Consider the following 13,994-nt stretch of genomic DNA (forward strand, 5'->3'; position numbering starts at 1 on the left):
GGGGCTGGAATCAACTGAAGTCTCAGTCACTCACATACCTGACTCCTGAACTTGAAGACTCAAACAGCTGGAGCTACTCACGCATTTCTATCTCTACATAGACTTTCCACATGATATCTCCAGCAGGGTGGCTTCAGGGTAGCCAGGCTTCTTACATTTTGACTCAGGGCCTCTCAGGGCCCAAAAGAGAGAGAGCCAGGTGAAATTTATATTGCTTTTTCTAACCTAGACTTGGGTGTCATGCAACATCACTGCTGCCACATTCTGTTTGTTAGAAGATGAGTCACTAATGTCAGCCTATATTAAAGGGGAGAGAAATCCACCTTTAATGGGAGGATTGTCAAACAATTTGTGGACATGTTTTAAAACCATCACATTCAGCCGGGTACGGTGGCTCACACCTATAATCCTAGCACTTTGGGAAACTGAGATGGGTGGATTGCCTGAGCTCAGGAGTTTGAGACCAGCCTGGGCAACGGTGAAACCCCATTTTTACTAAAATACAAAGAGTTAGCTGGGTCGGGTGGCACACGCCTGTAATCCCAGCCACTCAGGAGGCTGAGACAAGAGAATTGCTTGAACTTGGGAGGTGGGGGTTGCAGTGAGCCGAAATCGCGCCACTGCACTCCAGCCTGGGCGATGAGCGAGACTCTGTCTCAAGACAGACAGACAAACAAACAAACAAACAAACAACCATCACAGTAAATTAACCTGTGTAAACCTAATGTAATTTGGGGCAAATGGCATTATCTTCAAGAGTATCACTGTTCTCATTTATAAAATGTGTGATAATTCATTGGTTGTGAAGATTTGATGAGAAAATATTGTGGAAATTCTTAGAATATTGCTTAATTTATAAGCAAGTACTCAAACATTTTAAATTCTTCCTTCCTTTTTTCTTTCCTCTTTTAGCTTATTGATTTTCAGTTAACTCTCATGTATTGTCTTTTCATAATTAAAAAATGAGGAAAGAATTTCTAATTTATATATATTTTTCAAGTGAGACACGTAACAAAGAGGAAGTGATAGTTTAGTTGGCAATGGACATGTGCATAAGGAAGGATACATGAGTGATGTGATACACTTGTATGTTGGGTAGATGGAATGTGTTATGGCTAGCTAGAGGCAGGTGACCTGTGTGGAGATCTTGATGGGCTGACTCCTAGGTATCTCTTGTGACTTGTGTACTTTTCCCTTGCAGTTCCTGAGGGAAGACCTCAATTACCATGACCCAACAGTGAAACACAGCACCTTCCATGGTGAGGATAAGCTCATCAGCGTGGAGGACCTGTGGAAGGCATGGAAGTCATCAGAAGGTAATAGGCAGCCTGGTCATCAATACTAGTTGTGGGAAGGTTTAGAGAAGAAAGAAGCAGCAACTTGGCCTTAAAATAACATGTATATAAAATGCTTAGTAAAGGGCAAATTATTGAAATTATTCTACATACAGTCACTAAATAAGACTGAATATAGTCACTCTGCTGGGCATGGGGGAAGGTTCTCCAGAGTTGGCATTTTTCTTCATTAGAATACTTTTTGAATTCTGTCCTATTCCTATCCCTTTCCTCACCCACCTGACCCTGGCATAGGAATCTTCCAGGTTCTGCTGCTTTATCTCCAGAGACAGGGAGCTTGCTGGTCTCTTGAGGCAGCCCCTTTCTTCTCTAGCTTCCCACTTAGTCCCAGCTCTGCTGAGTCCTAGACAATTCAAAGATTGGGTGAGGGTACAGACAGACTCTCTCATTTTCTATACCATCTTGATTGAAAGCTTTTCTATACCATTTTGGTTGAAAGCACTAGTGTAGAGTGACTCTCTCCTGAGTCTTCTTTTTTCCAGGTTAAATAGCCCTACTTCTTGAAGAAAACATTTTCTCAGCCTCCTTCTCATCTTGATTTCCTGCCTATAAGCACTTTTGTTAATGTGTTTCTTAGATCCTAGAGTTGGCTGCACACCTCCAAGTGTGATTTTATCATCACAGAGTTGAGCAGGACTGTCACCTTCTTGTTTCTGAATCCTGTGCATCTGTTAATGCAGTCTGATTAGATACTGGTGCCTCACTAGTCATATCACTCTGCTGACCCATGTTGAGCTTAATGAAAACTTCAGATTTCTGTAAAACTGCTAAACCATGATTACCATTTTTTTTCTGGAGCATTTCCTTCAGAGTTCTTAGTGAAAGAGCATGTCTAATTGTGCGAGACTTGACAGGGAAGGGGAAAACAGGGCTTTAGCTTCCTCTCCATTTATATCTGTGGCTAGGGCACAGATAACAATAAGACTAGAAGAAATCTCTCTTCCCAGGGTCTCTTAGGGCAGGTTCTGATGCTAACAGGGGTTAAATGTAAGTAACCATCAGGATCCCTGGTTTTTATCTGAAGAACCTTAGGCCTAGGTGTATAAAGTTACTTGTCATTATCATGCATTTAGTAGAGCCAGAACTTCAGCTCTGTAAGCCAATGCTTTTCAATACCCTCTTGGTTGAAAGCATTAGTCTAGGGTAGAGAAGACTAGTTTCGGTAGGAATGAGGCAGTTTCTATTTTTATTTACATTTTAATTTAGGCTTATAGAATTTGAGATCTGAAAGGGATAATCTATATTGTAGATGGGGAGCATTAAATGTGAAGCAGGAATACCTGGATTGTAACTGATTATGGGATGGACAGGCTGATGCTTCCTGTTAACTCTATGTTTTATCAATGTAGAAGAAAAATTAGGCAGCTGTAGGAGAGAGCTTCCTGGTTATCTTTGGAAGCTGAGTTCCTTCTGGGGGCTTTTCTTTAATAGCTCTCAAGCAACTCAGGCTATGTACTGATGAAGATTAAGCAGTGACATGAGCTTTGGAACTATACCAGCGGTGCCAGGAAAAAAATCTTCCATTAGCATCATTTAGTTTTGGCTTTCTTATTTTTCTCTAATAACATGAGGACAGGGTGGCTGGTTTTTAAGAGTGGGTTTCAAAAATAGGAACTTAGAATTAAAGATGGCAGGGAGCGCATTCTGGCCTTTTCTGAAAGCTCACATGGAAGTATCTAGGAAAGGAAAGTGAGAGGGCAGAAACAGAGGGACTAAATCATAATGCTAGAAAACAGCTCCAGGCAGTTTTCTGGCAAGGACTTTATTTTTGGACTTAGCAACTATTTGGAACACTTCCAGTGTATTCTAAATTACAGGAAAATGAAAGACAATGGAGTGAGGTTTTTGGGGGAGAGTCCTCATTAACCATGAGTGCAGAAAAGCATTTCAATGCAGTGATGTAGTTCACAGCTAAGATGAGAAATGATATACATATGTACCCTATTAGAATTTGCTCACTGTGTGTTATACCTGGTGATTTGACAGACTAAAAGTGAGAATTTTTATATGTCCTCTTCCTCCCAATAATTTGCTTCATTATTCAGAGAAAGGCCCCTAATCTCTCTGGAGTGATGATTTCCAGAGCTACAAAAAGCATTTAATATTCTGGCACTGGCTCAAAATAGCTGTTCTGAGTTTAGCTAGATGATGTAGATGTCAGCAGTGGTCATTTGTGTTCAGAACATCAGCTGGCTAGTGTCAGTACCATCTGTGTGATTAGCATTGTTAACATTTTTCTGACTAATGTTGGGAGCCAATCTTTTCTCTGTGTTATATAGATCTTAGCAGAAAAGTTTTCTAATCTCTATCTTAGCCAACTCTGGGCTTTAGTAATAAAAACAGCAGCAGCAGCAGCAACAACAAAAACTGAAAAACTACTTTAACATTTATATAGTATTTAATATGTGCTAGGCACTGTTTCTAAGTGCTTTACATATATTAAATTATTTCTCACAGAAACCATATGAAGTATAGATATTATGATCATATAGAGTTAGCACAGACTTCACGAGTTAAGTTCACAGCCCCCAATAAGATTACTCTCACTTCAGACATCAGCCATAATTTCAAGCTGTTCCCAGGTCACCTGCACTTCTGACCAGCTGGCTACAATTCATGTATTACCATGGCCTTCTCAGGTTTGATAATTAACTAGGACTACTCAGAGAATTCAAGAAAGCCCTATACTTATGATTACAATTTTATTATAAAAGTTACAAATCAGGAGCAGCCCAAAGAAGAAATTTATAGGGCAAGATATGGGAAGAGTCCTGAATATGGCACTTTTGTGTCCTCTCCTTGTGGAATCAGGACACATATCTCTTTCCAGCACATCAGAGTGTTTGCCAGCCAGGAAACTCAACTGAACTTTGGTGTTCAGTGTTTTTCTTAGGGTTTCATTACATAGGCAATTTGATTGAATTATTAGGCACAGGATTGAACTTAATTTCCAGCTCCCTTTTTCTCCATGAAGGTTGGATTAGTATCACCGGGCTCAGAGCCCCAGTGTTCTAGTCACATGGTTGATTTTTATAGTGACCAACCCCCATCCTGAGTCATCTTATTAGCCTGAACTCATGTGTGATCCAAGGGACCCACCAGGAATAATAAAGACATTCCTATCGCTGGGAATATTCCAAAAGTTCAGTGGGTACTTCCCAGTAACCCAGGACAAAGATCTGCCAAATTCTTTATTATACAACATTGAATAATTAAGTATGGAAGAACTGGTAAAGCAGAGTTGAAGAAGGACCAAGAATGAGAGCCACTCCAGGAAATCCAGCAGCAGAGACTAGGGGATTGGCCTTTTCTTTTTTTTTTTTTTTTTTGAGACGGAGTCTCACTCTGTCACCTGGGCTGGAGTGCAGTGGCGCAATCTCAGCTCACTGCAACCTCCGCCTCCCAGGTTCAAGCGATTCTCCTGCCTCAGCCTCCCGAGTAGCTGGGACTACAGGTGTGCGCCACTACGCCCAGCTAATTTTTGTATTTTTAGTAGAGATGGGGTTTCACCATGTTGGTTGGCCAGGATGGTCTCGATCTCTTGACCTCATTATCTGCCCACCTCGGCCTCCCAAAGTACTAGGATTATAGGTGTGAACCACTGTGCCCAGGGGATTGGCCTTTTCTAATTAGGTACTTTCATATGACTCAGCTTTATTCATTTTTTATTTCTAAGTGTCTTTGCTCAAGAGTCAGATATGACGAGAAGAATCAGATTGGCATAGTGTGGATTACAGATTTAAATAGGATGGTGATAGTGGGAGTGTGTGTGTAGGGTTTGGAGAGAGCTGCAATTTCCAGCCCCTACAGGATCATTTGAAGTTAGAGGAGTGGCAGTTCTTTAAAGGAAGGGTGGCTGGGTAGATTTTGTAGAATCCTTGAGAAATAGAATTACTGTTTGCATATTTCAGCCATTGGAAACAATAACAGTGTCATTTTTAGAGAAGAATGATGGGAGGCACTGACCTAAGGGAATTCTCCTCTAAAGCATGGCTTTCATTTTTTCTAAGCAAAGTGCATCATTACTGTTTCTCTTCTCCTTTCCTGGACACTAGATTTTAAATGATGCCATCTGCCAAACAAAGTATATTTCTTCTTTTGAGACAGAGTCTCACTCTGTAGCCCAGGCTGGAGTTCAGTGGCATGATCTTGGCTCACTGCAGCCTCTGCCTCCCGGGTTCAAGGATTCTTTTGCCTCAGCCTCCTGAGTAGCTGGGATTACAAGCATGCACTATCACGTCCAGCTAATTTTTGTATTTTTAATAGAGTTGGGGTTTTGCCATGTTGGCTAGGCTGGTCTTGAACCCCTGATCTCAAGTGATCCACCTGCCTCAGCCTCCCAAAATGCTGGGATTACAGGCATGAGCCACTGTGCCTGGCGAATATATTTTTTTTCTTTCTTTTTCTTTTTCTTTCTTTTTTTTTCTGAGATGGAGTCTTGCTCTGTTGCCCACGCTGGAGTGCAGTGGAATGTTCTCGGCTCACTGCAACCTCTGCCTTCCAAGTTCAAGAGATTCTCCTGCATCAGCCTCCCGAGTAGCTGGGATTACAGGCGTGAACCCCCACGCCCGGCTAATTTTTGTATTTTTAGTAGAGACGGGGTTTCACCATATTGGACCAGGCTGGTCTCGAACTCCTGACTATAGGTGATCCGCCCGCCTCGGCCTTCCAAAGTTCTAGGATTACAGGCGTGAGCCACCACACTTGGCCAATATTTCTTAAGTAGTAATTTCTTTCCTCATTTTTATGAATCAAGACTTTCTAACTATCAATCTTTGATTCTATGAAATATGATTGCAGCTAAAAGCAAAAGAACCTGGTAGTCTAGTGTGCCTGTGGACTTTGCCATAGTAGTTGTTTCCAAAAGTTTTTGTTTCCAAACGCCTGGTAGAAAATAAACATTACAGGCCGGGAGTGGTGGCTCACGCCTGTAATCCCAGCACTTTGGGAGGCTGAGGCAGGCAGATCATGAGGTCAGGAGTTCAAGACAAGCCTGGCCAACATGGTGAAACCCCATCTCTACTAAAAATACAAAAAAATTAGCTGGGTGTGGTGGCGGGCACCTGTAATCCCAGCTGCTTGGGAGGCTGAGGCAGGAGAATTGCTTGAAACTGGAAAGCAGAGGTTGCAGTGAGCTGAGATTGTGCCATGGCACTCCAGCCTGGGCAACAAAGAGCGAAACTCCGTCTCCAAAAATAAATAAATAAATAAAATAAACATTACAGTAAATAAGTTCACAGATCTCCTTTTCTGTCTGTGCTATTCTTTGGACAATAGAATTTCTCTGTAGGAAGCAGTGGAGTAGTACAGCAGGTTCCTGAATAATGTCACTTCATTCAACCTTGTTTGATTATAATGCTGATGAAAATAAAAAAATTGCTTCCCTACTGGGACCACTGTCTCTTTGTGGAGTTTGCACGTTCTCTCCATGTCTGCATGGGCTTTCTCCAGGTACATCAGTTTCCTCCCACATCCCGAAGATGTGCACTTTAGGTGAATTGGCGTGTCTAAATGGTCCCAGTCTGAGTGAGGGAGAGAGAGAGAGAGGAGGGAGGGAAGGAGGGTTGCGGGGGGGGAGAGAGAGAGAGAGAGAGACAGAGAGAGACAGAGTGTGCGTGTGTGTGTATGTGGTGTGTTCGTGTGTGTGCCCTGCAGTGGAATGGCATCTGATTCAGGGTTGGTTCCCACCTGGCACCCTGAGCTGCTGAGGATAGGCTCCAGCCACTCTCAACCTTGAACTGAAATAAGCAGGTAAATAATTATCTTACTTGCTTTAATCTTCCTTAAATGTATGTACAGGTCACATTTATTTCATTGTGTAATATTAGAAGTGTTTGGGTCTTTATTTGTAAGTTTGATGATGTTTTTGTGACCAGAAATATGCCATAATAACGTCACCTTTGTTTATATTAATTAGCCTCTGGTAAAATTGGTTTTGTTAGACATGCTTTTGCTTAAAGTTGCAGTTTCCAACAAACCATTGATGACATTAATTGAGGACTTACTGTACTGGAGAGCTAGGAAGCCTTTAGAAAGAACATCCAGGCCGGGTGCGGTGGCTCATGCCTGTAATCCTAGCACTTTGAGAGGCTGAAGCGGGCAGATCACTTGAGGTCAGGAGTTCAAGACCCACCTGGCCAACATGGTGAAACCCTGTCTCTACTAAAAATACAAAAATGTATTTTTTATTATTAGCCAGGTGTGGTGGTGGGCATCTATAATCCCAGCTACTCAGGAGGCTGAGGCTGGAGAATCGCTTGAACCCAGGGTACGGAGGTTGCAGTAAGCTGAGATCGCGACTTCACTCCAGCCTGGGTGAAAGAGCGAAACTCCATCTCAAAAAAAAAAAAAAAAAAAAAAAAAAAGAAAGAAAGCACCCATCAGACCTGCTGACCTCTCTGTTGACACAACACAGGGAGGCCAGGTGGCATCAGACTTCTGTCTAAACCATTTCAAAAGTCAGACCCGTATGAAAGAGTTGGCAGCCCATTTTTGCTTTTACATAAACCTAGTGAGAGATATGTTTATTATTTTCTTTTGGTCATTAAAAATTATTTTTCTAAGTGAACCATCAAGTCATTTAGTTAAAAACCTCAGACATTAGTTGTTTGCTGCTGTATTTTTTGGAAGAATCATACGGTTGGCTTTTTCTTTCCCTTACATTCTTTCAGATAATTTTTTTATCCTGATAATAAAAACAACTAGCATCCATGTAGTGATTTAACTTTTATCACAGTCATTTTATATTTATTTTAAATAGACACTTGAGGATAAAAAGTTTTACCGGTATTCCCATTTAATAAATAAGAAAACTGAGTATCTCTCACCTGAGGGTTCTACCTGTTTAATATATCTTATGTGCATCTCCTATGATACTACCTTAGCTCAACTTCATTATCTTTTTAAAAAGATATTTATTGAGTTGCAATTGACATACAAAAAGGTGTAAATCTCTAAAGTTTACTATTTTTAAGATTTTGGTACATGTATACAATTGTGAAACCATCACTGCATTAAAGATAGTGAATATATTAATCACCCCTAAAAGTTTTCTCATAGTCCTTTGTAGTCTCTGCTCCTCCAGCAACCACTGATCTGCTTTCTGCCATAGATTAGTTTGCATTTGCTACAGTTTTATGTAAATGGAGTTATATAATATGTACTTTTAAAAAATAATCTGGCCACTTTCACTCAGTGTAACTATTTTGAGGTTCATTTATGTTTTGCATGTGTAAATAGTTAACTCCTTTTTATTGCTTAGTAGTAGTCCATTGTAGAGACATACCACAATTTATTTACCTATTTACCTACTGGGAGACATTGAGCTGCTTTTAGTTTTTGGCTATTACAAATAAAGCTGCTATGAACATTCACATGCAAGTCTGTATGGACATATATTTTCTTTTCTCTTAGGTAAATATCTAGGAGTGGAATGACTAGATGATATGGTAGGTATATGTTTTTAAGAAACTGTCAAACTGTTTTCTAAAATAGTTGTATTTTTTATATTCCCACCAGCAGTATATGACATTTTCAGTTCTTCCACATCTTTACAAACACTTGGTATGGTCGGTCTACTTAATTTTAGCCATTCTGATAGTATAATGATCGTGGTTTTATTTTGTATTTGCCTAATGACTAACAATGTTGAGCATCTTTTTAGGTACATGTTTCCATTCATATCTCTTTTTTGGTAGAGTATCTGTTAAATCTTTTGTCTGCTTTTTATTGGGTTGTTTTTTTAAATTGAGTTTTGAGAATTCTTTATATATTCTCCATTTAAGTCTTTTATCAAATATATACTTTGCTAAGATTTTCTCCAAATCTGTGGCTTGTCCTATCAATCTTTTAACAGTGTCTTTTGAAGAGCAGAAAGTTGTAATTTTGATGAAGTCCAGTTTATCAATTTGTTTTTTAATAGATCATGCTTTTGGTATTGTGTCTAATAAATCTTTGCCTAACCCAGGATCACACAAAGATTTCTTTCTAGAAGTTTTGTAGTTTTATGTTTTACATTTAGGTCTATAATTCATTTTGTATTAATTTTTATATGTGGTGTGAAATATGGAACTTACTTCTTTATTGTGCTTACATATGGTCCCATTTGTTCTAGAACCGTTTTTTGAAATACTATTCTTTTCTCCATTGCATTGCCACGCCTCTCATCTTTTGTCAAAAATCAGTTGTTTAAGCTGAGTGCAGTAGCACACACTGTAGTCCCAGCTATTCGGGTGGCTGAGGTGGGGGGGTGGGTGAAAACTGCTTGAGCCCAGGAGTTGGAGTCCAGCTGGGGCAGCATAGCAAGAACCTGTTTCTAAAAAACAAACAAAAATGCCTCAAGTTGTTTGTAGAAGTGTGAGTTTATTTTTGGACTCTCTATTATGATACGCTGATCTATCTGTCTGTCTTTATGCCAGTACCATGCTATTTTGATTACCATAGAATTATAATAATTCTTTCAATTAGGTAGTGTTAGCCCTCCAACTTTGTTCTTCTTTTTCAAGTTGTTTTGGCTGTTTCAGGTCCTTGAATAAACTTGTCAATTTCTACAAAAAAGCCTGGTGGGATTTTGAATAGGATTGCATTGAATCTATAGATGAGTTTGAGAGAACTGACTTCTTCAAAATACTGATGTTCTTTCAACTCATAAACGAAGTATATCTCTCCATTTATTTAGGAGATACACTTTCTCTGAGTATTGTTTTTTAGTCTTTCACATTTAGAACTTTCACGTCTTTTGTCAGATTTATCACTAAGTAGTTCATAGTTTTTTATGCTGTTGTATGTGGTATTTTTTAAAATCATAGTAAAATACATATAACAAAATTTACTATGTAAATGGTATTTTAAAATAATTTCTGATTGTTGCTTACATACAGAAATGTAATTGATTTTTGTATATTGATTTGATATTCTAAACTAAAAATGTATATTCTATGAAGTGCTAAACTCATTTAGTAGATTTCATCACATTTTTTTTCCATAGATAGTCACGTTTGTCTGCCAGTAAAGACAGTTTTACTTCTTTTCCAATCTGATGCTTTTTTTTTTCTTTTTCTTGCCTGATTGCCTTGGATAGTATTTCTAGTACAGTGTTGAAGAGAAATGAGGTGAGCAGATATCCATGTTTCATTTCTAATCTTTTTTTTTTTGAGACGGACTCTCACCCTGTCGCCTAGCTGGAGTGCAATGGCATGATTTCGGCTCACTGCAAGCTCCGCCTCTTGCGTTCACGCCATTCTCCTGCCTCAGCCTCCCAAGTAGCTGGGACTACAGGTCTCCCAAAGTGCTGGGATTACAGGCGTGAGCCACCGCACCTGGCTGTTTCTGATCTTAGAAAACATTCAGTCTTTCACCATTAAATATAATGTTGGGCCAGGTGTGGTGGCTCATGCCTGTAATCCCAGCACTTTGGGAGGCTGAGGTGGGTGGATCACGAGGTCAGGAGTTTGAGACCAGCCTGGCCAACATTGTGAAACCTCATCTCTACTAAAAATACAAAAATTAGCTGGTCGTGGTGGTGGGCGCCTGTAATCCCAGCTACTTGGGAGGCTGAGACAGGAGAATCACTTGAACCTGGGAGGCGGAGGTTTCAGTGAGCCAAGATTGTGCCACTGCACTCCAGTCTGGGCAACAGAGTGAGACACTATCTCAGAAAAATAAATAAATAAATAAATAAAATTAAATTAAAAAAAATTATATATATATATAGAATGTTGGCTGTGGGTTTTTTGTAGTGTCTCTCCTAGTTTGCTGAGAGCCTTTATCAGGCATAGATACTGGATTTTATCAAATGAGTTTTCTGTGTCTATTGAGATGATTGCATGGTTTTTCTGTTTGTTTGTTAATCTGATAAATTAGAGTAACTGAGTTTTGAGTGTAAAGCTAACCCTGCATTCTTGGGATAAATCCCCTTGGTCATAATGTGTTATCCTTTCACTATATTGTTGGATTAGATTTGCTAAAATTTTGTTTTAAATTTTTGTGTCTTTGTTCATGAAGGATACTGTTTTGTAGTTTTCTTAAAATGTCTTTGTTTTTGGTATCAGGATAATGTTTGTCTCATAGAATGAATTATGAAGTATTCCTCAAGTTTTTTTGAAGAGTTCATGTAGAATTGGTATTATTTTTTCTTAAATATTTGATAGAATTCAGCAGTGAAGCTAACTGAGCTTAGAGTTTTCTTTGTGGGAAGGTTTTTAATTATAGTGTCAATTTGTTTAGTAGGTATAAGGCTGTTCAGGTTATCTATTTCTTGAGTGAGCTTAGGTACTTTGTGTCTTTCAAGAAATTTGTCTATTTCACCTGTGTTGTCAAATTTACTGGTATATGTTAATAAAATTGCCTTATTTTAATGTTTGTAAAATCGGTAATAATGTCTCATTACTGATCTTAATAATTTATGTCTTCTTTTCTTTACTGATTGGTCTTATTAGATCTTTGTTAATTTTACAGAACCAGTGTTTGATTTTGTTGATTTTTCTCTGGTTTCTATTTCATTGATTTCCACTTTGATCTGTATTATTTTCTTTCATCTGCTATTTTAGTTATAATTTGCTGTTTTATTTTTTAGTTTGATAAGGTGAAAACTAAGGTCACCAATATGAGACCTTTCTTCTTTTCTAATACAGAATTTAGTGCTGTAAATTTCCCTTAACTACTGCTTTAGAGGCATGTCCCAAATTCTGGTGTACTGTGTTTTTTTTTTCCCTCTTTTCCAACTGATTTATTAGTAGCACAGATGAATAAAAATACCTAGAGTGAAGACACAATTAATGGCAAATGTTCTCCTATTACTTTTTTTCCTGATACAATCTTCAATAACTTAGTATCCCTTAATAATATGTTCTAATTTGAGAGATTCCTTTTGCCCTGGAAATGCGTACTTTTAAAATCTGTTTTAGACCTTAGATCCATCCATTATTGGTTTATCATTATATTGGATGAAATGTGCTTTTTTTTCACTTAGCTCAAAATATTTTATATTTCCTTTTTGACATCTTTAGTTGACAAGTTATTTAGAAGCAAGTTATTTAGTTTCCAAATATTTGGAGATTTTTTTTAGACTTTTTTGGTTATTGTTTCTATAATTTAATTCCATTGTGATCTGAGAGCATACTTTATGTGACTTGAATCCTTTAAAAAATTTTAAGATTTTTTTCTTTCATGTCCTAGGACATGGTCTATCTTGTTAAATATCCCGTGTTTGCTTGTATGTGTTCTATTGGATGGAGATTTCTATAAATGTCAATCAGGTCTGTTTTTGTTGTTTTGCCCTTTTTTTTTTTTTTTCAACTTTTAAGTTCCAGGGTACATGTGCAGGATGTGCAGGTTTGTTATACAGGTAAATGTGTGCCATGGTGGTTTTCTGCACAGATAACCCATCACCTAGGTGTTTAGCCCTGCAGCCATTAGCTGTTCTTCCTGATGCTTTCACTCCTCCCACTCCCCTGACAATGTATGTTGTTCCCCCTGATGTGTCTATGTGTTCTCATCGTTGAGCTCTCACTTACAAGTGAGAACATGCACTGTTTGGTTTTCCGTTCTTGCGTGAGTTTGCTGAGGATAACAGCTACCAACTTTATTCATGTCCCTGCAAAGGACATGATGGCATTCCTTTTCATGGCTGCATAGTATTCCATGGTATATATGTACCACATTTTCTTTATCCAGTCTTTCATTGATGGGCATTTGGGTTGATTCCATGTCTTTGGTATTGTGAATAGTGCTGCAGTGAACATACATGTGCATTTATCTTTATAATAGAATGGTTTATATTCCTTTGGGTGTATACCCAGTGATGAGATTGCTGGGTCAAATGGTATTTCTGCTTCTAGATCTTTGAGGAATCACCACAGTGTCTTCCACAATGGTGAACTAATTTGCATTCCCACCAACAGTGTAAAAGTGTTCCTTTTTCTCTGCAACCTTGCCAGCATCTGTTGTTTCTTGACTTTTTAGTAATTGCCATTCTGACTGGTATGAAATGGCATCTCATTGTGGTTTTGATTTGCATTTCTCTAATGATCAGTGATGTTGAGCTTTTTTCATGTTTGTTGGTTGCATGAATATCTTCTTTTGAGAAGTATCTGTTCATGCCTTTTGCCCACTTTTTAATAGGGTTGTTTATTTTTTCTTTGTAAATTTGTTTAAGTTCGTTGAGGACTCTGGATATTAGACCTTTGTCAGATGGATAGATTGCAAACATATTCTCCCATTCTGTACCATTCAGGACATAGGCACAGGCAAAAGTTTCATGATGAAAATGGCAAAAGCAAATGCAACAAAAGCAAAAATTGACAAATGGGATATAATGAAAGAGCCTCTGTACAGCAAAAGTAACTATCATCGGAGTGAACAGGCAACCTACAGAATGGGAGAAAATCAGGTCATGTTGGTTAATGGTATTGTTCAAGTCTACATATCTTTATCGATTTTCTGCCTACTTGTTCTATCTTTTTTTTTTCTTTTCTTTTCTTTCTTTCTTTCTTTTTTTTTTTTTTGAAATGGAGTCTTGCTCTGTTGCCCAGGCTGGAGTGCAGTAGCATGATCTCGGCTCACTGCAACCTCCGCCTCCTGGGTTCAGGCAATTCTCCTGCCTCAGCCTCCTGAGTAGCTGGAATTACAGGTGTGTGCCAC

The 13,994-nt window shown here is 38.6% G+C and overlaps 1 protein-coding gene across 4 annotated transcripts in view; it reads left to right on the top strand.

Annotated features, from left to right (window-relative positions):
• STIM1 (stromal interaction molecule 1) overlaps nucleotides 1-13,994 on the top strand; it is a 223,257-nt gene that overhangs the window by 153,046 nt on the left and 56,217 nt on the right. For all 4 annotated transcript variants that reach the window (XM_030794504.1, XM_012504152.2, XM_030794503.1 and 1 more), the window contains exon 3: nucleotides 1,202-1,316. In XM_030794504.1, the coding sequence (XP_030650364.1) occupies nucleotides 1,202-1,316 (115 nt within the window). The remainder of the gene's footprint in view (nucleotides 1-1,201; nucleotides 1,317-13,994) is intronic.

This window comes from Nomascus leucogenys, chromosome 15 (assembly GCF_006542625.1).
Source record: "Nomascus leucogenys isolate Asia chromosome 15, Asia_NLE_v1, whole genome shotgun sequence".
Classification (NCBI taxonomy): domain Eukaryota; kingdom Metazoa; phylum Chordata; class Mammalia; order Primates; family Hylobatidae; genus Nomascus; species Nomascus leucogenys.